Genomic DNA, 24,488 nt, shown 5'->3' on the forward strand with positions numbered 1-24,488 from the left:
GCGTTTCTGTGAGATTAACTGCAAATTGCAACTGAGGGCATGCTTTCTTTACTGGTTGGAGGCTATGTCATACATTCAGGGAATGTACTTATGTATTTGCAGGGGGTGGGGGTGATTGAAAACTGACATTAAGACCAATGAATGTTTCTGGGGTTTGCCCACAAACGCACTTCAAAAACCATTATGCATCCACAACAAGTCAGGTCTTATCTCGGCCAATGTCATAATTTCACAGACATCCCTGAAATCACAATTTTACATTGGTAAGATCAGACCTGGAATCTAAAAATGAAATAAAACCAACAACCACATTTTGCATAACATTTCAATGTATCGGGCAGGTTCAAACATTGCTTGACTAACCTGAAAATAACGGAACTGTTCAAAAATGTATCAAATGAATGGAACATTGCTTTGAACACTTTAGGCTACAATGATAAAAAAAAAAATTCACATTAACCTATATTCACATTAACCTATATTTTTATATTAACAGATTTTTGAGAATAATAACACAAAATCACATAACCTATAGCTTAATCCAGCAACTTGTTTAATTAAACCTATTGCTGCTGGACTTTCCAGGAATAAAGCAGGCCCAGAAGCAAAATATATTCATAATAAATAAACTGTTATTTTTACATGCTTAGACCTAGAACTTAGATCTATCTAAAATAGCAATAAAACATTTTCTGTTGTTGTTATTTTTTGGTTATCAAAGTGTATGCCTGCCCTGTCTTGATCATGTAAATACCAGTAAATAATGGTAACTCTGGCTGACACATTGTAGGTAAAAACTCAAACAGGGCGTGTTGCTCACCTTATTAAAATCATTCGATTGTCTCATGTAGGTTAGGTATTTTTGCTTTACGTAAATTTAGCAGTGTACCCTTGTTTATTCATATTTAGAACTTTTTAAATAAAACTGCATTCTTTGTAAATGTAACATTTCGATGACAGTAATAAGTAAATGCTAAACGTCTGGAAAGTAATAACATCCTTCATCGAATTAAGTGGAGAATTTGATGGAATGAAAATTGGTTTTATTGTGATATCGCTACACACAAAAATGAGGATAATGCTTTCCGTACCTAGCAGACCAGTTATTGGAATAATATTACCCCATAACAAACCGATGTATTTTACAGGTGACAAAACATGATATTTCTGGCCTTGCTGAAGTATGTATTTAAAGGTGAACTGTGCGTCAAATGAGGGCATGACCAAATTTAACCGTTTTAAGTAAGCTTGTAATTAAACCCCTTTACAATGCAACACGGTACTGACCATCACATACATTTGAAGATTACAAAAAAAAACTAGCCTGATGATAATGTTTTAAAAATAAAACATATAAGCCTTGCCGATTTTGAAATAGACAAAGAAACCATGAAAATGGTGGTTGTCGCAATTATGACGTTATTGTTTAACAATTCTGTTGCAAATTATCGTTGCACAGGCTTTTACTTTCAGTGCAGACCGTTATAACCTGAATATTTTGCTTCTTGGACACAGGTAACTGTGTGATTGACAGCGTTTAATGGCATCGTTATCAGCACCTTACCACATAACAGTTTAATTAATCTTAAAGAGCATCACAAGGTCGAGGTAATACGTGAAATCTGTGACCTTTTTATGTTTCTAACTGAAATATTTTAAACGCCGTTATTACAACAGATGCGATAACAATGCAATTTAAGTTATAGTTATTTAAGACTTTATGTAATTATCTACATGCTACATTAAAATTAGCTAGTTGACACAAATGCGTACAGGCCTGAAGTTGACAACATATAGCTTGTCAGATATGGGGCTGTCAAGTTCTAAGAACCTGTCAGTCAAAAGCTCACCCGCTAGGTATTTTTAAAGTAGTTGACTTAAGAGTCGAGTAAATCACGTAAAAGCTGCCAGATGTATGCGATCTATTAAATTGGTTGTTGCATATGTGAATACAAACGAAAACAAAAACATTAGCTAGCTAACCTTGCATTCACATAATAGCCTAATCGAACGATGGCAACAAGCGAAACAGAAAATAGGTCATCTATAGCTATTTATATCTAATTCACCAAGAGTGAATGCCAACAATCTTGCTTCCATAGTGAAAACAAATTTTCAGTAAAACAAAAACGTACCACCTGTGTTAACGTTACATACTGCAAGCCAAGTTCAGTCTGGGAGTGAGAGGCAGTTGCACTGATCGCATGAAAAGCTTGATAATAGACAGGACGTTTCACGCAAAAATCCTTCACTTATTCTTCCAATAAATCGTGTACTCCCAATTCTTGCCGTTTTCGCTGCTTACCTTTTTGTGTCTGTCTTTAAAAGGCAACGCCGGCCATTGCATCTCCTGTAAGAAGTCCTGCCAATGTTTCTGGTCCTGATCGGATGAGACGAAGACAATTTCCAGTTTGTCTTTGTGTTCTGATGATTTTTTGAACTTGCTGTAAAACTCACACAGGCTGGCGTTGAACTGTTTGCAGGGGCCGTTCAGGCTGCAGCCGAAGTAGAGTCCAATCAAGGACAGCTTGCTGCCCAGCGCCTGGACATCCACCTCGGCTTTTTCACTGTTGACGAGCCGCTCCCCGAGTAGATTTACCAGAAACTCCGACATCGCTGCTCCAGTCCACAGATCCGACACTATACAGCGCAATGTATTCACCTAAACAATAAAAAAATAAAAGATGACCAGTGCGATAAGAAATTAAGAAGCCTTGTTCCTTCTTTTTTACCTCCTAAGAGGATAGGAGCGCGACTGTGAATGTGTGAACGAAACGCAGCCACTTGCCTTCTCTTCCTATGTGTGGTGTTCAGGAATTCAACTCGTTGTAATATTCCTCGGCAACGGCACGGCTGCGCCCGCTGGTTGAAAATTTAAACTCTTTTATGACACCTAGTTACAAATAGTAAAAACTACATCTCCAGATTCTATAGCCTACATGTTGCACACATTTCTTGCAGGAGATACTAGGCCACATTTGTAAACAAAAGTCATGAAGAATGATTTTAAGTGGAGCAGGATTTTAAATGGAGATGATATATTAAAATCCGAACATTTTACTGGATTATTACATTACTTTAATCGGTTGTTTAAATTGCGCCGTTTTAATCGTTAAACAAGAAGAGACTTTTTCCTCTCACCGCTTCTTTCATTACAAAATTGCAGACTATTTTTCTATAACCCTCCCCACATGTGTAGATAAGTGGACCATACCGTGATTGACATGCATTTTCTGTTTGGGAAATGTGCCTATGGTTTTGAATAATGTCTTTTAAAACGACTGTCTAAAATGATGGTCAGACAAGGGATATATCAATACGACAGAAACATTTACAAAACAATATCGTTTATGATATCCTAAACTTCGAAATCCCCTTTCCGTGGAATTACCTGACCCACGATGTATGGCTCAAGTCAAGGAATTAATAGTACATACTGCCGCCTACCGATACTGATTGAGAATAGCAGATTACTTTTATCAGTTCCATGTAAGGAGAACCTTTTTCTGCCAACACTGGTGTGTAAAACGTTGGTTAGTTTACACCACCGCTTGGTGATGTGCAAGTGATGCTGTACCCATATAAAATTTTTCTCTGGTCATTCAACAAAATCCAATGTATGCTCACAATTTATTAATCAAAGTGCTTTCTTCTACATAGCAACATAATACATGACATTTTACCCCACAATTCAGACTACAGAGGTGATCAAGAACCAGGAATGCATTGCTTGAAACCAACAAATAATAAAATGGCCGGCATTCAGTCTGAGAAAAATGGTGCATTGGACCTCAGATAACTAACCACATTCTGTCATAACGAGCCCCTTAAAGACGCTGCAGAGCTATCTGGCATCCATTGCACACATCAGGTATGACTACATTCTGAAATTACACTTTGATTACCCAGTTATAGGCCTTTAGTTAGAACTGGTACTTCACGTCAATACATGGGGAAAAAAAAAAAAAAACAATCACCCATTTACTTGAAATGAGAATGGATGGAGCAGACATTATTCCAAGTCATACAGACATAACATAGAAATAAGAGCCACAGCATTTCTCAGGAGACGGTAGTGTCAGGACAGGGGAAGGGGACGTCCAGATTTCTTTATTTCGCAGTTGGCACGGAGGGCGCATTGATTGGTGCAGTGCGCCAGGCGCGGCGCACAGTGAAGAGAGAGGTCCTTTAGTCCTCTGTGAACATCATCCGCACCAGGTCAGACTTGAAGCACTCCTCCTCTACAAGCTTCTGAGGCTGAAACAAACAGATGATAGACACTTGAACACAGCCTCACTTGCATTTATTGCATTTACTCAGTGCTTTTAATTAGTTTTGTATCCAACAGATGTAGGGGTTATTGGTATGCTTGCTAAACATTAAAGCACAATTAAAACTTAACATAAGGAATAAATCTGATTTAGTTGGTTCAGCTACGAGCCATCAAATATGCATCAAAGTGTTAAAAGATTTCTCAAAATGATTGCACTGCAAAAGGATAAGCAGTGCAATTTTGGCTACTGTGTGTGCATGTATACGTGGGTGTGCGTGTGTGTGTGTGTGTGTGTGTGTGTGTGTGTGTGTGTGTGTGTGTGTGTGTGTGTGTGTGTGTGCATGCAAGCAAGCATGCGTGCACGTGTGTGCAGTCATTGCACAGCACTTGTGTTCTCCCCAAGAATGTCATGGAGTCAGCCCCACCGTGCCATATCGAAGTAATGTAGGAACTCCACTAAGCTTCAGTGTCTTCTTGAATTCATTGCTGGGGTCCTTCCAGCTGGTGGGAGGGAAAGATGAGACCTGGTTACTAAGATCTCACAATACAAAACACTCACTCACACTCTCTCTCTCTCACACACACACACACACACACACACACACACACACACACAAACACAGTGGTGAGACAATTTAAGTAGTTCAGACTTTGTTTATTGTCAGTGATTCATACATACCTGTATAATTTTGTTTTATGAAGTGAAAATGATGGTTCTGCAGAGAACTAACAAAGAGCAAAGCTCCTCACATGGCTTGAGATTTTTTTTCTATTACTCCAATGCTATAAATAATATTGTATTGAATATATACAATGTATGTACTGATGTACTGTTAACCTTTCAAATGTAAGTTGCCTAAAGACAGAGGTTACATACTAGGGCCTCTCTCCAACCTGACAATAGATGAAGACAGACCCCTCTGGAAGGTGTGCCATTTCAGCCCGAACGATGGGCTCCGCTGAGGAACAGGAAAAGAAAGTCACTTACAATGTCAACAACATAAATAAAAGTACTTAATGTTTAATAGGTGTCAAGCACTAGAGGGGCTACTCCACATGCAGCTAATCTGGGAGATAAAAACATCCAGTTATAGCTGTCTAGTTTTTCAACTACACTGGATAACATATTGTTGAATGGTCTTTGTTACCAATAAACCTCCAGGTTGACTATTAACTACTCGAGAGGCGCTGTCACTGCATCTTAAGTTACCCCTTTTCTTCAGATTGAACTGTGTATCAAAGTTCTCTGTGGACTGCGGTGACCATGACTGGCACTAGGAAGGTAGTGTGTCATCGGAAGAGACACTCCTTGATGGTAACAAAGCGAAACGCAAAAGAAACTCATTTCTGCACATAGAGAGAACTTACCGGAAAAAAAAACATATTCGTTCTGTTACACGGAGATATAAATGCCTTGAAATGCCGTTTTGTCGAATTCACTACACTAGCTGTCTTGCTAACTCTTGGGGAGGCAGCCAAAACAATCAAAAGAATCACGTGCATTTTAGGGAAGCGCTTGACAACTAGTCAGCACAAGCAGGTAGAACAAATAATTAGCTAGGTAGCGCAAATGCAATTTCAGTTTTACAGATGAAAAATTAACAATGCTGGATGTGCACTCCGTACACACTGAAAAAAGCAATACCTTTAACACAATCTGGACACCAGCTCACACCCTGTGCGTCTTTGTCGCCGGAGAAATATGCAAATATATCTTTGCCTTTTCTCTCTGACACTGCTTTGCAGAATTCATCGTAACCTCGAACGGACACCTCTTCGTAATGGGTCATACTTATTACGGTGATAGGCAAATTTGGTCTGAGTGTCTAAAAGCAAGGTAGCTAGCACGGTTCCTCTACTATACAGTAGCAACAAGCTGTGCAGCTAGCTAATGGTATGACTACAGGAGTAACTGTAGTTCAGACGACGAGCTTCCGGAACGCGTGTGAGTTTAGTGAGGGATGACTGGGCTTCCTGTCAGTTTCTCTTAAAGCAGAGGGGCAACATAAATATCTTTATGCATCGCACTCTTCATCGTTTTAGGCATGTAACAACGAACCACCCAATTAGCTGTATCTGAATCTATGAGAAAGGCCATATTATATGGACAAGTCTTAGAACGACTATGTGGTAACGTGATAATGAAACAGTATTTCTATAGCGCATTTTTTCGCGTTTGACCTTCTCAGGCAACCGTACGTTAACTTGCAACTTCCGTTCGCGAAAAAGTGGGTGTGGCTAGATTCTGTTTCTAGCGATGATCCCAGATCAGTTTTAGCCTTAACGTCAAGGTTGGTTTGTCTGTGACTAAGGCAAGGGCAAAAATGTGCGGTAATCCTGGATCAGCTGTTGAGACCAAAACGTATGTGCCGCCCAAGCAATATTGTTGTCATGGCGGCGTTTTAAACTTGGAGACGCTTGCACGGTTAAGGCCATTCTTATTTTTAGCTAAACAGCTAGATTTACTATGGTGATAATAGTTAAATAAACCAATATAACAAGCCAACTACCATTTCTATTACATTTAGACCACGCTAAATATTTTATAGCAGGTCTTCTGAGCTAGACAACATTAGCTATTACTAACTGGCTAGGTGAGATTGTAACTGTTGGCTAACTCTTACAAACAAGCCAATTTAATGCAGGCTTCTGGATTTAGCCACCGTTACTTAATTTAGGCTACCACTAGCTAGCTAGATAATGTTAGCTAAATTGGAGAATTAAATTGCTAATTTAAGACTAACTGTCTGAGGATGAAGTTATTTGTTAGCAGGCTTGCTAACGTCCATTTTTACTTGATTTTTAGCATCAAAATTTGATCCCACAGAGGATTTACCAGCTTCCACCATGACCGGTAAATTTCAAACGCGCACTCGTCTGACCGGTAGTGAACTGGGCAATTTAAATGGCTCTTGGGTGACCTCTGGCTCTGCTCAGACTCAGAACGGTGGATATCTACAAACTCAGGTAGAATGAAACCGACACTCACGTGTATTGATTCCAGTGCTGTAGATGGAGTTCACTGAACGGTTTTAAAATGCAGAATAACATGCTGGCTACCATAATTGTAGTATTTAACTTAAAATAAGACAATTTGATATTGATAAAATGAAATTTGAAATTGATAAATAACCATCGTGACTGGACAAGAATAATATCACGTATAAATTATTACAATATTTATTTACTTTATAACAGTATTGTACATCAGTGCTATTCCTGGACTCTTAAAGTTGGTAAACTATATACATTAACCTTTTAGAAAATTACTGTAGGAATATGATGATAGGAATATATGCTGTTTTTGTGATCCAGAAATATTTGAACATTACAATACAACAGACCAGAGTTGATGATGTTGTGCACGATCTTCTCAGCTGCTCTTCAACAGGGCCGTGCCAGCCAGTGCCTCCAACCGCGCAACCCACGTGGGCCCGCCGGCACCCATCGTGATTGAGAAGCTCGTCGCGCCGGGCATGGCGGTGCAGAGCGGCAATGACAGCGTCACCAGCTCCGTCTGCTTCTCCGTTCTGTCCGAGCAGCGTCTGCAGGATGCGGTCAGGCTGGCCAAGAGGGACATGCGGCGCAGGCACCGGGAGTCAGCCTGCAGCCCATCCCCACAGCAACATCCAGACGAAATAACACAGGAGAGGAAAAGCCTCAACCCACAGAAGGTACAAAAGAACACACCCATCATTAATGGCACTCCTGTGTTGTATGGAATAAATGTCAAAGACTAGAATGTGAATACCACAGAAGACAAGAGATACAACTACAGCATTTAGTTGAAAAAAAAATCCTTCCATCACTAGTTCCTCTGTCTGTGCGTGTTGACAGTGTCCATACCCTCTCTGTTTCCCCTGAAAAAGCCGAAAAGAGATGCCTCTAAACTGCAGCAGAGGGCAGCAGGTTCGAAGGAGCTGATGCGGTCAGGGGCCACGGTGCTGGTGTACAAACCCCAGGAGCTGCCCTTGCCCCCCAGGACGGAGCATGTCCTGTCACCCCCGACCCGAGACTCCGCCCCGGAACCCCAGCTCAGCCAGGAGATTTGCAGGCTGCAGAAGGAGCTGGGCACCTACATCCAGAGGATTGAAGAGCTGGCCAATAGAGGTAACTCAGAAAGAGAGAGGCTGAGAGAGAGCCTAAACACATACGCACACGGGAAGAGCATTGTGCTAGAGTGTGTAGCATTCATTTGACTACATTTTGTGCATTTTGTTAGCTGCAGCACTCTGCGTCTTCTCCAGAAGGACGTACATAGCTTACAGTTTTTACTTGTTACCCGTTTATATAGCTGGCGTTTACTAAGATAGTTAAGGTTAACTACCTTGTTCAAGGTTACAACAGCAGAGGCCTACCTGGGAATGAAATTGGTCTACTCCTTACCACTACAACACACTGCTACCTGTGGTTATATTGTATGTGTGTCTTTGACTGAGAGTCTAGTGTGGGTTTGTCCATGTACAGTAGTGTGTATGACAGTGTGTAGCACCGTGTGCCTGTGTGCACCAGTGTCCTGTGCACATGTGAGACCGCGTACCTCCGTTGGCGTGCTACGGCGTGTGCTGCGTCTCTGTGCGAGGGCGATGAACTGAGTGTTCTGGGTGTTGCAGGCCGGATCACAGAGGAGCTGGACCCGGAGGAAGAGCGCAGGGTGGAGGTCCGCAGGCAGGAGCAGGCGGCACGCTCGGCCCGCATCCTGTACGTGCTGCAGCAACAGGTGTGTCCCCTCTGTACCCTGCACTCCGCGGGCCGCCCCCATTAGACCCTCCTCACGTTCTGCATCTGTCTGTTCGCCCTCCCCCATCACTGTGGCTTTATATACTCACCCGGTACCACTGAAACGGTCAGGCATCTTCCTTCCTTCTTGCATATGTAGAAGTTATGCTGTGGTTGGACCTGATGGTATGCGCTTGGCAGATTTATTAAATGCTCCTCAATCTTTTCTAGGTGAAAGAAATTCAAGAGGATTTGGACAAGTTGCGTTCTCAGAAGATCAGGCACACAAAGAAAGTAAGAGTCGAAAATGCAGCTGTGCAGAGTAATTGGACATAATTGGTGTGTCTAACAACATCATGTAAATGAAGAGATTATATTTAATTTCTATAAACAAATAAATGTGGGATGGCATTTTCATTATTGTAACTTCATATTCTTGTGACATGTTAAACCAGTGGCTTCATGATGTTTTGGTAAAAACACAAGTTACTTAATCAACCATTCTGTTTCAGTCACAGCTGCATTTCCAACAGGAGATGTCATTGAGCGCTTAGAATCAGCCCTGTTCTTCTCTTTCTCTCCCTTCATTAGTCCAGAGCAATGGACAGGCTAGCAGCGGCTCACAGAGGTGCGGTTCGAGCAATACAGGTGTTTGTGAGTCAGCTACCTGACCAGTCAGAGAGGAAGATGCCATCACATTACAGGGAGCTGGGGCAGCTGATTCGCCAGCTGTCTCTCTGTTCGGCCAAGGTGGAGGAGGTACAAGGATCCTCTGTCCCTGAAACAGCCAATGACATCCTGCAGAAGCTGGAGGTTAGTGTGAAATTTTGTACTGAATGCCTTTCCGTAAAGATGCTTTGCAAGTTATTGTCCATTATGTTGCAGGTATCAGTGAGAATCTGCTACTCATAAACTCATAAAAGCAGGAGGTGGTGCTGGTAATGTAGGTATTCAGTATGGGTATAAATTAGTTTGTATGTGAAACATACTTTGATACCTTTATCCATTCATTTAACATATGTTGGGTATGTTGAATTGTAATATACACAAATACATGGGTTTTGATTGGTCAGACATCGCATGAGTTTGAGTATAAGGAAATAAAAGCTCTGTAAAGGATAACATTTCAGCTGTAAGTGTTAAGAAGCAGTGCAGTTGCCCTTAGTCAAAGGATGTCACCCTAGTGTGCCTCAGCAATGTTGCTAGCTGATGTGAACCCATTGAATTCATCACCAGCAAGTGCTCAGAGTGACTAGCACACAAGAGATGCTGTAAGATCACCAGTAAGTCCTTTCACAGGCTTGTCCTTGTATTGGATACATGTGGTAGTTGTGCTATTGCTAATGTAATATACAACATAAAATGTTCTTATATGCTGACTAAAATGTTTTGGCCCTCTGGTCTACAAATGTTGTATAGCCTCCATTGTGGCTGTATGGTACTGATCCTGTTTCTGTGGTTGAATCAGTGAGTGTTGGCCCCCATTCAGTCAGAGTAACAGCAGACTGTGTGTTGACCCAGGCCCTGGACTCTGCTCTCAGCAAACAAGAGAGCGTGCGGGTGGAGCGGCAAGCCCAGAGCAGCTCCCCAGCGAGGCGGAGGTCACCCGGGGGCAGGCAGTCCAGCGCCTCCCCGCCCCGAGAGCGCAGGGCCGTGACCGCCAGGGGCCCCCGCGGGGCCCGCAGACCGCCGGCCGCCAGGAGGAACTTGCAAGGTGAGCCGTCTGAAGGCGTGCGTGTGACCGGGGTTTGGAACCTCAATTGGTTATTCGGCATCATTGTGTTAACCTTGTGAGAGTTTTTTTATTTCTGTCGTTTGTTTTTTTTTTGTGTGTTTTCATTTGTTTTTCATCCTTTGACTCTGTGTATAAACTGGCACAAAATCAGTGTTGGATCTGTCTTAAATAGAGAGGGCATATTCCCTGATTGGTGGAGGTTGTATCATTTAAGATGATGCTTTTTGAAAATGAAATGTCATTGCTAGTGGAGTACATGGTATGACCAATCTTTTGGTGTGATGTTGAGCCCTGCACCGGACTGTCTTTCTGCTTTTAGAAAACCGTTTTAGACATCAGTCTGACCCTACTGCCACCTGCACTCGCAGTGTTTTTAAGTGTCCTGCACCTGCCAGCAGCAATAAAATCCAGTGCTGCCAAGCTAACAGTCATATTTTTCTATTTCTGTCTGTATTGCTGCAAAACACTGTTGACAAGCTTGGGAGAGTTGGATGGTTATTTTCATCACCAGCACTTACCTTCAAATACTATTGATTTTTTGTCATGACTGCTCTGTTCAATGCCGTTGTCAAGTGGAAGACACCTGTAACCTTGGAGCTAATTTCTGAAGTGGTCTGTATTGGCAGACCTCTTATCTCAGGTGAACGGTCTCCAGCAGTGCACAGTTGTGGATGGCTTCTTTAAATTGCCTTCAGTTAGGTTTATATAAGTGGAAATCGAATGCTCAACGAATCAGAGGATTCAGGATTTGAAAGGGAAAGAAATCCTGACAGCAGAGTTCATTACGGAGTTTGTTTTAGAGATTTATGGAGTAACACAGGGGGAAAAAAGTTAAAAATTGATATGGTTTTATAAGCAATGACACATAACCACATAAACAGGGGCAGTAAGCGAGCATATTTCCTGCAGGATGAAACAGACAGCACCACTTAGCTCCGGGCCGAACTGTCATCACCAAAATTGCCTTTTAAGTAACCAGTAGCAGTTATACAGCTGGAAAAACCTCAGCTAGACTCAGCATTTGGAAAATAACTCACCCCATCAAAAGTAATTCTCCTGTACCCAAACTGACATTTATCAATGTGGGAAATCTGGTTGGCATGAGTACACAAAGAATACCGTCTTTGTGTGCTCATGCCATTATATCTGAATGTAGCACAATTCATTAATCTTCTGTTGCACAGGGCATCACCCGAAGATCTCTGAGCACATATGACTGGGTTTCGTGCAGTGCTGTGGTGATTGCATTAATTGAGAGCAAATGGAAACCACAGACAGGAGGAAACCTGGCAGTGTCACCATCAGCTCTATAGCTGCATTTCCACTAACCCGACCTCAGCTGTGCCTCGGCTGTCTCAGCGGAAAGCCAAGACCATTGCCCCGCCAAATTGACCCAGACCGACAGTCTATGGGCCAACCGCAGACATAGCAGTAGGTTCAGCCCAGTTGTCCCGGCAAATCAAGCAGAAAAAGGCCTTGTCTATCCAATAAATTAATGTAGCCTGAAAGGTTCCGTAGTCAGTGCTAAGCAGGAAGTCCTGTGCTGTATGGTGGATCTGTACATAACCTGCATCGTTCACCATACTTTTATACTGACCTTTTTGTTGTTGTCCTCCCAAAATGGCAACAACAGCACAAGCACTGGGATTTCTTCCTCTATAGTGTGCAGCGGGTAAGAGCATAAATTTGGCAGGTCACCTCGCTCGTGTGATGCAGGAGTGTGCAAAGTAAAAATACTCAGCAGCATTGGTGTTGAGACACAATCGGGTGAAATGCAAAGTGCTAGAATTGGCGACACAGGAGTGGCATACAGAGAGCTGAGCAAGTTTATTTGCAACAGTACCAAGTGTGGTACCACGTTTTGGACCTCTGTCTCTTCCTGCTCATTAGTTGAATTTGCTATTTCAGCAGGGATGGGTTCCTGCTAGGGGAGATTGTCAAGAAAAGTTGTACTTTCAGTAATCGAGCTAATAACTTCCATAGTCTCTCAGTGTGACAGGAGCCACCACTTAAGGGCTGAATCCCGAATGGCATTTTTGCTCCCCTGTCCTAAGCACTCCCCCTCGAAATGACCCTGAGTGACATGGTCAGCACTGTCCCAATCCAGAGTAAGGATTGTCAACGTGCCCTCGGTTGCTCCCTTCCACCGAGTGTACATGCACGTGCCTTTCATGTTGGTCTGATATCCCAGCATTCCTTTCATCTGATAAACGGTGCCATTTGTGCAAGACCTTTCTTGCAAAAGTCACCTTAGACAGTGATGCGTCCTTAATAAAAGTGCTTGTTTGTAAGCTGTGTACAGTGTAACAGTTGTCTTTATTTGGATTGTAAAGATGACGAAGAAAATGATGTCCCCTATCAGACAGGAGGGTGATGGTACCTCGTCCCAGAACCGCTGATGCTCACGCACTGGACCGCAATGAGGTGCTCAGGGAAGGGCTTAAAAAGCTCATTCGGATGAGGAAGCTTGGGGAAGGAGAACCCACCAATCACAGAAGAGTACCGCTCCCTGAGAAGAGCAAGGTCAGTCTAAGTCAGTTAGGAAATGAGGCACATTACCTTGTTTGCTTAGCAGGTACCCTTATCCAGAGCCACTTGCATAGGTTATATTTCATCCGTTTGTACATCTGGATATTTACTGGGGAAATTTGAGTTAAATACCTGGCTCAAGGGTACACTAGCAGTGCCCCACTGGGGAATCAAACTGGAAACCTTTTGGTGACAAGTCCTGCTTCTTGCCGGTAAGCACACAAACAACAGCTAACCCAAATTGGAACGATATAGAAGTAAACTGTCTATACAGACCCATATTGCTGTGTGAGTTCTGTGCGTCTTTGTAGCAGACGTGTGGTAAGACCCTCGCCCCCTCTCTCCTGAGCAGGCTGCCCCCCAGCTGGACTCCAGGTTCTGGCAGCCCACCGTCTCGTCCCAGCTGAAGAAGATCCAGCTGCCGCAGAGAGATGCTTCCGTCCCGTGGATACCCACGTCCCCTCACGCCTCGCCACTCCAAGTGTGAGCTACGAAAGGGTTAATCTGTCTGCCCATGTTATCCATTCTGAGCACGCTTGCCTCTGACAGCCGGCGCGTGTGTTACTGACAGCACTGAGCGCTCTCCACACCTGAATGCACACTTGCCTGCCTGTCAGAAAGAGGATGTGGAGTCATACCCAAAAGTGAACAGGGGTGTAAGGATACATCGATTATCCATGCATCGATACAAAAGCAAGGAGACAGCTGTATTGATTTTGCGTATGAAAATCCATCCATACGTATTCATTTATTTATTTTTATTAATATTAATGCAGAATTTGGACGACACTGGAGTGCTTGGGACAATTCATGTTATTGAACACTGAGTGTGGGCATGTCATTTCAGTGGCATATAATGAACCAATGTTAAGTTACTCAACATTGCTTTAAAAGGGTGGAATAGTTTTAATGGTGTATCAAAATGTATTGAATTGTATCGCATCATAATTCAGTTCAATATATATCATATCATTGCTTAGGTATCACATCATTGTTGAGCCAGAGGTTTACACCCCTAAAAGCTCATGTTGGATGAGAAGAAAGGCATCGTCTCCGTCACTGTTTTTCTCCCTGTCAACCTGTTGCACTTTCCGTTAGTGAGGTTAGGTGGTCTCTCATCGTGTCACTCCCTGTCTTACAGCGGCCCTCCGAAGAGGCCGGAACCCCGGTGCCTGTTCTCAGCCCAGAGGCAGCCAGCGGGCCCTGTGGAGCAGCAGGCCCCAGCAAGAGAGGCTGCAGAGCAGGGGCTAGGCCCTGAGAAGAGGACCGAAGCCCACAGAGAGGCGATCAGGTCTGCCTCTCTCCAGTCCCTGTTCCCCCTCCCTCACCTACCGGCAAACAGCAGCGATAAAAATAAATGATGCTGCTCAAGTGGCACGCCCACCCACCCTTCTGAGCTGAGGGCCAGAATTCCATCCACCACTTGGCCATGCTTTCTGTAATACGCTGTTTCTTTCTTGAGTTTCTTGTCAGAAATAGTGTTTGATCCTGCTTTGTCTTATAGGTCACGCCACCTTAGTGATTGTGGCTGAAGTTTGCTGTTTTTTTGTGTTAGTTCTGGCCACTAGAATTTTAAAAAGAACTAGTCTCCCACGAGTAGGAACTCAACAAATGCAAATTGTTTCAGTATTTGAAGGGTCAAATTTCACTGTGATCTGTGGCCATGGAACCACAACATGTCTTATTTGCGCAGCTCTGTCTGCACTCTGAGTGTAAAAATGTTTTGCAGGCAAGCATGGCTGGACAGGGAGGAGACGCGCAGGCTGAAGGAGCTGAACCAGCTGAGCCAAGAGGAGGCAGAGCGAATCAGCAGGCTCAGGTACAGCACTGTGGCTCCTCCCTGCCCTGCCCCATCCAATCCCACCCTGCCCCGCCCCGCCCCATCCTTCACTGCCCCGCCTCTCTCTGCCCCACCCCTGTGTCTGTGCCTAAACACAGTCAATGATTCACTGACTCTGTATCATGTTTCATCTGACTTGAAAAAAATTCACCTAGTGGTGTTATGAATGTTAAACAAGTGTAGTGTTTGTTTTCCCAAGGGAATCGCACTTTTGTGAGGCTGTCAGGACCATTTCAGCTTGATTAAAACATAAAGCTTGGATGAGGTGAAGTGTCAAAATGAAGGCCTCAGCGACAGATGTGCCTTCTGCCTGAGCACCACCTGTCAGATCAAATTCCTAAATACTTCCCCCTGGAGGGTGTTATTGTGCAGGTCTGTCCTGTTTGACAACCCTCTAATTAGAGATGCATGTTTGCATTTGCGCGCGTGTGTGTGTGTGTGTGTGTGTGTGTGTGTGTGCGCGTGTGCGTGCCTGTGTGTGTACATCTGTATGCATTTGACAGGTTGGAAGGGACCTCCCCAACAGAATGGGCCGAGAGAGCAGAAAGAGCTGCCAGAGAGAGACTCCAGCCTCTCCTGGATCAAGCGCAGGTAGGGCCAAACTCACACAACAGGCGACGGGTACCAGATCAACTGCACCTACACACAAATCAAATTCCAAACCCTGCACAGGTGCATTTACATGCAGTTGCATTTTCATACATTTTCATTGTGTCTGTGAGAAACAGGATTCAGTTCCTGGTGATCCTGTTTATGGCATATTAAGGAATGCAGTGTCATAAAATCATGATGGCTTGTATTGCCCAAAAAAATGTTCATGGGCTTATGTTTCAATGAGTATGTGCCTTTCCTAGTTGCAGTGTTCTCTGAATATATGAATTAGAGTGAGAAGCTGTGTTCCCTCAATTAAATCGCAAGCATCTTTTGAGATAGTTACTAATGATTTCCATGAAGACAAGTGGAATTTTCTAAAAAGCTGGGCTGCTTTGCAAATTTGGAAAATAATTTTCTCAAGTGTGCTGAGGTGGAATTAAGAAGTGCATCAGGCCATTGCTTCTAGTGGGGTAACATGATCCTTAAAGACAGTCTGCACTGGGAGCGGGGAGAGGGTGGCATACAGCTGTCACGCTCTGTGGTGACAAGAGCAGTTTCCTTGATGATCCCCTGGTGCTAAGTGGGGTTAGAATGACCCTGCTTCCCTCAAATTGCAGTCAGGTTCTTGTGAGAAATTTTATGTTCCATTGCATCCAACTTGCGATCCCGCTATTTCCGTTTTAGTTTTTAAATTAATGATTGTCACGTAGATAAAAATAACTTATGTATATTTGATGAGCTCCGCTTCTTTTGTGTATATAAAAATGATTAAATTTGTGTTGCAAAACAGATTTGAAAGTAATTCTAAGCATGTTTGATGAAGGAGACGGTTATGTACCTGCATCAGATGTGCATAACTGCTTGACAGTTCATTCATATGAAGATTAATGAAGGATAATGGAAGTTATGTTTGCCCTTCAACCTGTGCTGCACTGAAATGATCTGAGAACTTGTGACAGTGTTAAATGGTTACTGTGGCAAAGTGAGGGAGGGAGTGCTGTGGACGACAGATTGACAGACACGGGAGGCACCGGTCTCTCGTTGTGCGAGAAACTGAGCTTGATCTCTCTCTAACAGCGGATCCGGGAGTCCTGGGACAGAAAGGGCACATCTCTGAGGCACCGGCTGTCCGAGCAGGCTGCTGATAAAGTGGGTAACTCTCATGCGCAACGCTCTGCAGTTTATGCTAATGGTATTGCTAATGCTAACACTAATGCTGACACTCGAGGATTTTGCATCAGCATATCAAAGTAAAATTTCACTTTAGCACGTATGTCCAGTCAAAATGTCCTCCCTTTATTTCTCATTCTGTGGTATATTCGCTATTGCGCATTCTCCACGAATTGCAGTCTAAAGCCGTAATTGAAAGTAAATTGTTTTGAAAGTGTTTTCATGTAACATAAATTGCAAATGAAACTTGGTTTAGGTTTCCCGAACGCACAATTACTCTGGTAGGGCTGACACTTGGAGGGTTGCCAGCATGAGTCATTCTGAGTATAAGAGAAGCTTTTATAGAGAAGCCATTATAGCTGTGCATAAACACTGCATGTTAACCCTGGAGGCTGTGGCATCAAGTGTCTGTCAGCACTCACAAGATGCGTTACAGGCATGTTGCCGAGATGTTTCTGTGGAAGTGAAATGCGTTAAACTGTAGTCCTCTGTGCGGTGTGGCGTTGCGCCCCCTGCAGGCAGCGGCCAGCGCAGACCTGCTGAGCGAGGCCATCCTGGAGGACCTGCTGGAGGACACGGTGCAGGCCCTGTGGGAGGCGGAGAGGAGCAGGGAGGGGGACCGGCTCGCCCAGCAGCGGCTGGAGGCGCCCACCCTGGAGGGCATGCTGCTGAGAATGGAGGAGATGGAGGTGTGCTCGGGTCAGGGGTGTCTGCGTCTGCGTCTGTGTCTGCGTCTGCGTCTGTGTCTGCTTCTGTGTCTGCGTCTGCGTCTGCGTTTGCGTTTGCGTCTGCGTCTGTGTCTGCTTCTGCGTCTGTGTCTGCGTCTGCGTCTGTGTTTGCGTCTGCGTCTGCTTCTGCTTCTGCTTCTGCTTCTGCTTCTGCGTCTGTGTCTGCGTCTGCGTCTGTGTTTGCGTCTGCGTTTGCGTCTGCGTCTGCGTCTGCTTCTGCATCTGTGTCTGCGTCTGCATCTGCGCCTGCACCTGTGTCTGCGTCCGTGTCTGCGTCTGTGTCTGTGTGCGTGCGTGTGTGCCAAGTGTGCATGTGTTTGTGTACCTGTGCGTGTCTGTATGTGTGTACCTATGTGTGTGTGTATGTACTTGCCTCTGTGTGCGTGTGTGTGCACACGCGTGTGCACGCGTGCAGCGTGTTTACATGACTCAGCCCGTTGGCCTACGCGCAGTTTTCTGGAACATATATTAATGATAAAAACAGTGTGCGTGCGTGCATGTGTGAGCGCATGCCTTGTGTTTATGTGACTCATGATCAGGAATAGATCATTATAATAAACACGGTCGACCTCTGACACCACACTGCACGCGCATGCCGCCTACCGTGCTGACGAATCCGGGGGTAGGATGCACCAATGAGACAGAGCCTCCGTTCTCCCGGCTGCCTTTCCCAGCATCACTTGCTCCAGATTGAGGCTGACGTGAACAGCAGGGGCTGGAAGCGTGGCACCGCCCGAGGCCGAGGCTCGCTCTCACCTTGCTATACTGTTTGCTTTGGCTTTCATTCAGTGCAATCAATCAACCAAATCGAATTTAGTTTAGTGTCCTTCTCGAAAGGATTGTTATCCCACTGTTTGTAAACTTAGTGTCAATTGCAATTCTGTATTCAATCATTCTTCTGAAAAATGTCAATAAAGAACAGCTTTGCTAGGGGGAGAGAAAACATAGAAAAAGCTCAAGATACATTTCTAAACAAGGAGAACAGTTTCTAGCCTGATGCTTAGTTCTTCCCCATATCCCCCAAAAATGCTGACGTTTGGCTTGCGCCTCCCCCCCGCACCTCCTTGATGTTAGTGTTACATTGGGATAACGCCTCCTTGGTACAATCCACCCCTGGTGCTCAGCACTGTAGAATCAACCCTCTGTCTTTCATGGCTGAGCATCTTAAATACAGATTCATTCACATATATCCATAAATGTCTGATCATTTCATATGTTACTACAGATGTGTGTTTGGCAGTAGACATGTTGTACATTTAACATGTCCCTCCGAGTCCTCACATAGATATATTCTTTCCAGGCTAAAAGAAGGGTCACCACACACGGATCTATAGTAATAACAGTTAATCAAACAACCAGTCAGAAACAGTTTATCTGTATGTCCGTGTAGTTTGTTTGCTTTCCAAACATTGAATTTTCATTTGTTTGTTTCTTGGAATAGTAAGCCTTACATACATGTGTGATGTGCAGTTAATTTGCATGCAATTTCTGTACGGATTCTGCATGTTGCATAATAGGTGTGGTGCATAGTCAAAAATCTGCTCAAGGCTATATTCATTACATTCTACGATCTCTTCCCCTCTATGAACTGTCTTTAAAAAATATCCTTCAAATGGTCACAAGAGGGCGTAATGTACATGTAAATAGTGAATGTAAACCAGTGCTACCCCACCCTCATGCTGGAGACATACAGTGCATGCTGATGCAGTTGGATTTGGTGGAACTGTCAGTTAGATACTGATCTTGCTTTGAGAAGATTTCGTAGGCATGTAATGATGACTTTTGTGAAAGAATTGTGTTTGCCTGTTTGGTATATTTGTGATACATACAAGTAAATAGTTTGTATTTCTGCCTCCTATAAACAAATAATGCTTGTTAAATAAGTTTAGCTGGGTTAGCTGCCTCAGCATTAAGTACCATATGTTAACCAAGGCATGGTGAGGAAAAACCTTTATGTCCTAACACAATTCATTGTTTAATCAATCAATCAATCACTTGTATTTAGATTAATGTCCTTGTCAATAGGATTGTTACAGCCGTGTTCATAAATTTAGTATCAACTGCAATTCTCTCTTCAATCAATATGCTTAAATGCCAATAAAGAACCAGTTAAAACCGATTAAGTTTATTTGGGTTAGCCTCTCCAGCATTAAAAGGTTAGCAAAGGTATAGTGAGTAAAACCTTTCGTTGTGCCCAAACATGGATCTGAGACACCTTTTTAGATTCAGGAAATGAAAGCAGTCAAGGTAAATCCAGATGTGAGATCAGAGTCTCTAAACACCTCCATCACTACCCAGTGAGAAATGCTAGAACAAGGAGCACTTTACAGAATGTGCCTCCACAACCAGCAGCAGGAAACGAGGGCAGATCAAGGTAGAAGTGAACACAATAATTAACACAAAATAAAGCCCTGAAGCTCATTACACAGTTACTTAATTTCTGTAACAATACGAGTGTTTTCTTTCTTGGACAGCAATTTGCACATAACCTAAAAAAAATGACAAAATGGTTTTGAATGTATTAGTTTTTAAATAGCTGTAAAGATAGCAGTAGTCTGAGCTGTTTAGGGAAACGAGTCTGCACACTCCCACTCGTTCCTGTTATTTCAATTGAAATTCTTGTTTAATTATTGATTTTACATTTTTATGTGTGTTTTCCACTTAGTTCTGTTAATAGCAATTAAAGCAAAAACAGCCAGTTGTTGATTGGCTAGGCTGCAGAAAAATCTTCACCATTATAGAGTCAAAGAACCCACACAAGTCTGACGCTAGATTAGAGAATGTATGTCTTGTGTCTTAATCCGCTCATTACAGTGAATTTCATCTTACATTAATGACTGCTCATTTATGACCGTGTTAACATGCACGTCTTAATCTCCCCTTCCCACGAACAGAGAGACGAGGAAGCAGTGCGACGGCGCTTTGCGGACATCTCCTACTCGGACCCTCGGTTCTGGCCCAAAGAAGACGGGAAAGGTGAGTTGGTAGCACAAGGCTGGACATCTGGTCATAGCAAACAACAGATGAAGTCAGAGGAGACTGTTAACCCATGCCTGCTTAAAACGAAAATAATCAGAAAATGGACATTTAAGAGTTGCTATACCATATTTCACATTCTTACCACTGGGTGACACACAAGTTTAGGATCATGAAGGTCAGTGGACCAATGACGTGTGCAGTTGAATTGGTGTCAGTAGTGTGATGGTGCAGCTGGAGATGCTCCCTCATCTGTTTGGCCTCATCTGATTGGCTTCCCTTCTCCTCCCCCTCCCAGCAGCCCCCAGGACATCTCTGGACTGTAGGCCCGCCTCTCCTCAGCCCATCCGCCTGACCAGACCAGCATTGAGGAAGGACCCCACAGCGGACATTGTGCTGGAAAGCCCGGTGGAGTCCGGGTGAGTGGCTGGCGCTTACCTGCGTTTTAATGGTGATGTAGCACAGTGGTAAGGATCAGGGCTTATAACCGAAAGGTTCTTGGTTCGATTCCCCGCTGGGGCCCCGCTACTGTACCCTCGGGTTTCTGTGAGCGTTGTGCTTTAGCATCCCCTCCCTGCCACCCACTGAAAAGACACCTACACCAGACACACCCAGCTGTGCACAGACACACAGGTACAAGCATCAGCGGTTATATTCTGAGCTGTTTGGTTTAACTGTCATTAAAAATAATGTGAAGATATGTAATATTTTACAACCCGGATCTTATTCCCTTAGAGAACTGACTGCATAACCTGTTGTGTCTTGATCAAGCGAGAAAGAAATGGTTCAGCTCAACACACTGAGTGGATATTTCCTGTGCCATGCAGGCAATCAGAAAAAAGCACACAGCTGAAACACAGGGGCAGTAGGTTTGTCTCATTACATATTCTGTCAGCCACAGCCCTGTAAGACAGCAGCTAAAATGGATCACATCCACTTAGTGTCCAGTTGACATCTGGAATTAAATACAAGAAAGCGAGAGGAAATTTCTCTGCCGGCGTTGGGTATGACTTGCCCCACGGCGCCCCTTCCTGCTAAGAACCTCTGCAGCGGTGAGACACACACACACACACACACACACACACACACACACAAAAACACACATACACTTTTTAAATTCTTCATTTGGGTCCACATTAAAAAAAAGCCATATATACAAGTGGACTCAATTTATAGATGTCAGCACTTGTAAATGACAGCATTTGGTAGACTATAAACACAGAAGTAAATGAATAAATGTACATCATCTCAGGAAGCAAGTGAGGTACACACACAGATGCAGAGCTACGGCCAGAAAGAGCTGACTCCTCTTCCCTTGCCCACAGCTTTGGCAGAAGCGACTGTTTGTCAAAACAAACAAAGGAAGGGAAAGAAAGAGGTGAGGGGGGAGGGAGGGAGAGCCCCTTCTGGCAAGTGTCTGCTGCAGATGGAGCAGATGTTAGCAGGTATCGCCGTGCCTGTTTTGCAACTGTGTAAGGAGGCGTAATTGTGAGCATCAGGTGTTGAGCATCCCCGTGCAGGATTAGACATCTGGCTTGATGTACTGAAATGAGTACATAGGCACATTTATAAGTCTGAAGGAGGAAGATGGATTCCAAAACCAAATATACAAGAGAGGGTGTGTGTGTGTCTGCCTGTATGTGTGTTTGTGTTGTAAGTTCTTGGCTAACTCCTGAATCAGCCTTTGTTTTTCTGTTATGATCCTCTGAGAAATATGTGAACTTCTTTCGATGTTTCATTAAATACTGTTAATATGTTTTTGTTTGGAAACACTGATTCTCAGCAAAGACATCTGAAGGTTAACAAATGTAGAACGTTTCATTTGTTGCTTCGAGTTGGAATTAGTCCCTTTTGTTCAAACAGATGGCCTGATGAAAGCAACTTGATGTAGAAAGCGCACTTTTTTTTTCTGAAGCTTTCTTTTCAGCAAACGGGCTTTTTTCCCCCCCGGTTTTTCTTTTGTCTTGCCTTTCCTAACCGTCTGTCTTGAGGTGTTAGACTGCCATGCTGGTGTGTGTCTCCCGCAGGCTGGTGCTGCTGGGCCAGGTCTCGTTTCCTAGGACACACTCCTCTTGAGATGTGTTTTTTTTAAACCCTCCCTCGTCATAGTTCTGGATTGTGCTTGCGTCCTTTTGTGCAATTCTTTCCACAGAGGCTCCATGGGTAATCCTCCGTTTTTGCCTCTGCTGCTCTCTGTAGACATAAAAGAAACCCCTTTTTCAGAATGAGGATTTCAGAATAAGGAACTGTCTGAGTGGAGATTGTTCTTTGGTTGAAGCAGTGTTGGCAGAAGTGGCAGAAGAAAAAAAAAACATAATATCTGTATAATATCTTATAATATCTGTTTGTATGTAGAACCTCACACAGCCGTTCATTTCATAATAAGTACCTTTGATTGTTTCGTTTCATTATTCTGGGGTGATGCCACTGTTGTTTTACATAATATTGTTTTATGTAATCAAGCATTTATGTACCTGAGAAGACAACAGTTGAAAATAAATGAGCAAACAGCCTTCGATTAAACAAATTCCACTGAGGCAGTTGCAGGACATGAAGTCGTGAGTGTGAGCCAGCAGTTGGGTCGGTCTCTCAATGTACTGTGGCTTGATTGCCAGATGGCTGCCATTAACCTGTGTGTTAAGTTAATCTAGTGGGGAGCTGTGCCCCTTGTTGGAGAAAGTGTGCACTGTGTTGATACACATTTAGTTAAAAAAAAAAAAAGTGTGTTGTTAGAGAAGATGGTTCACCATGAATGAATCTCAAAAGGACAATACAATTTGACATTGCAAACTGCCTTCAGCTTTGTGAAAGTTTGTGAGAGTACCCATATGTGGCTACACTTTCAATGTTAAAATAAGTGTTGGTTGATTTTACCACGGCTGACCCTAGCCTGACTGGAAGGTATGTGTGAGTCTGATAATGGAAACTGCAGTCATTTTAGGTGCTGGCTATTGAGGTGCAGTGGGTAGCTAGTGAAGAAGGCAGTCAGGATGCGCCTGGGTGAAGCATGGCAGACATTTTGTGCCAGAATCATCACATAGGCCTATCAGCTGTGGTTGAAAGGCTGGTGTTTATCCCAGTCAGGCCGTTATTGGCTGATTTCAGCCTATCAGAATGCTTTGGTGCGTGGAGAAAAGCACTTCTATTGTTTTGAATGTGACAGACGCATTAGGTGTCACCTGCTGTCAGAAATAATTGGTCAGGCTAAGTGAAAAAGCTCAGTAAAGTCTACCTGTTATTCTCTGCTCCTTTGTGAGTTATGGCAGTATTTTAGTACAGTGGGATTATAGATGGTGTGGGGAAAGTGATAAACTAAGATAAATCACTTGAGAATGAATTGCTAATAGCGTAATGGCAATGAAACTTTGCATTGGCTGTTTATCTGAGAGTCATTGAGCAGATTTATAGCGTGAGGTGCAGTAAAATCATTTTATTTTGGCATATCCACTAGAGGGAGCAATCGATCTTACTTGCTTGACTCGGGGACATTTAATTTTGTTATTGCTTTGACTTTTTTCTTTCACTTTGCTAAATTAGCGATTAGGGCTGTGGTTGAAAATACATTCGATATTTTGACTTGGGTGCATTTAATCTTGTTCCTCTGGCTCGCTGTATAAGGTGTTAAAGTTTTGATTAGGGATGTAGATTTAGAAAGGGGTGTCAGGCACAGCTGCTGATTAGGTGCTCATTATGTATTGTCTAAACTGTCATTACTTCTGTTTACAACGCCCACTGTTCAGCCAGGGGAGGCCTGTGGGGTCACACGACAAACACACAGAGGAGGAGGACACACACACACACACACACACACACACACACACACACACAGTGGAATCATGCATTCTCAGTTACTTGGACACAAACACACACATACACGCACACATACACGCACACACACGCACACACACACACACAGAAACATGT

The 24,488-nt window shown here is 43.6% G+C and overlaps 3 protein-coding genes across 3 annotated transcripts in view; 1 reads left to right on the forward strand and 2 right to left on the reverse strand.

The window, feature by feature from the left end:
• nxn (nucleoredoxin) overlaps window positions 1-2,765 on the reverse strand; it is a 60,325-nt gene extending 57,560 nt beyond the window's left edge. Inside the window, exon 1 of the mRNA XM_036537112.1 lies at window positions 2,306-2,765. Coding sequence (XP_036393005.1) covers window positions 2,306-2,614 — 309 coding nt within the window. The 5' untranslated portion in view covers window positions 2,615-2,765. The remainder of the gene's footprint in view (window positions 1-2,305) is intronic.
• Window positions 2,766-3,611: 846 nt separating this feature from the next.
• On the reverse strand, window positions 3,612-6,180 carry txndc17 (thioredoxin domain containing 17). The gene is made up of 4 exons (XM_036537202.1): window positions 5,919-6,180; window positions 5,151-5,232; window positions 4,699-4,774; window positions 3,612-4,257 (listed from the first exon to the last, which is right to left on the reverse strand). Exons 1-4 carry the CDS (start codon window positions 6,061-6,063, stop codon window positions 4,189-4,191), a joined length of 372 nt encoding a protein of 123 aa, XP_036393095.1. The 5' UTR covers window positions 6,064-6,180; the 3' UTR covers window positions 3,612-4,188.
• Window positions 6,181-6,986: 806 nt separating this feature from the next.
• The window catches only part of kiaa0753 (KIAA0753 ortholog), a 32,092-nt gene continuing 14,590 nt past the window's right edge, over window positions 6,987-24,488 (forward strand). Inside the window, exons 1-16 of the mRNA XM_036536549.1 lie at window positions 6,987-7,240; window positions 7,651-7,947; window positions 8,143-8,383; window positions 8,887-8,993; window positions 9,224-9,286; window positions 9,584-9,805; window positions 10,514-10,706; window positions 13,090-13,250; window positions 13,609-13,739; window positions 14,398-14,547; window positions 14,986-15,075; window positions 15,600-15,687; window positions 16,768-16,839; window positions 17,379-17,549; window positions 20,483-20,564; window positions 20,863-20,983. Coding sequence (XP_036392442.1) covers window positions 7,121-7,240; window positions 7,651-7,947; window positions 8,143-8,383; window positions 8,887-8,993; window positions 9,224-9,286; window positions 9,584-9,805; window positions 10,514-10,706; window positions 13,090-13,250; window positions 13,609-13,739; window positions 14,398-14,547; window positions 14,986-15,075; window positions 15,600-15,687; window positions 16,768-16,839; window positions 17,379-17,549; window positions 20,483-20,564; window positions 20,863-20,983 — 2,309 coding nt within the window. The 5' untranslated portion in view covers window positions 6,987-7,120. The remainder of the gene's footprint in view (window positions 7,241-7,650; window positions 7,948-8,142; window positions 8,384-8,886; window positions 8,994-9,223; window positions 9,287-9,583; window positions 9,806-10,513; window positions 10,707-13,089; window positions 13,251-13,608; window positions 13,740-14,397; window positions 14,548-14,985; window positions 15,076-15,599; window positions 15,688-16,767; window positions 16,840-17,378; window positions 17,550-20,482; window positions 20,565-20,862; window positions 20,984-24,488) is intronic.

Source organism: Megalops cyprinoides, chromosome 9 (genome assembly GCF_013368585.1).
Source record: "Megalops cyprinoides isolate fMegCyp1 chromosome 9, fMegCyp1.pri, whole genome shotgun sequence".
In the NCBI taxonomy this organism is placed as follows: Eukaryota; Metazoa; Chordata; class Actinopteri; order Elopiformes; family Megalopidae; genus Megalops; species Megalops cyprinoides.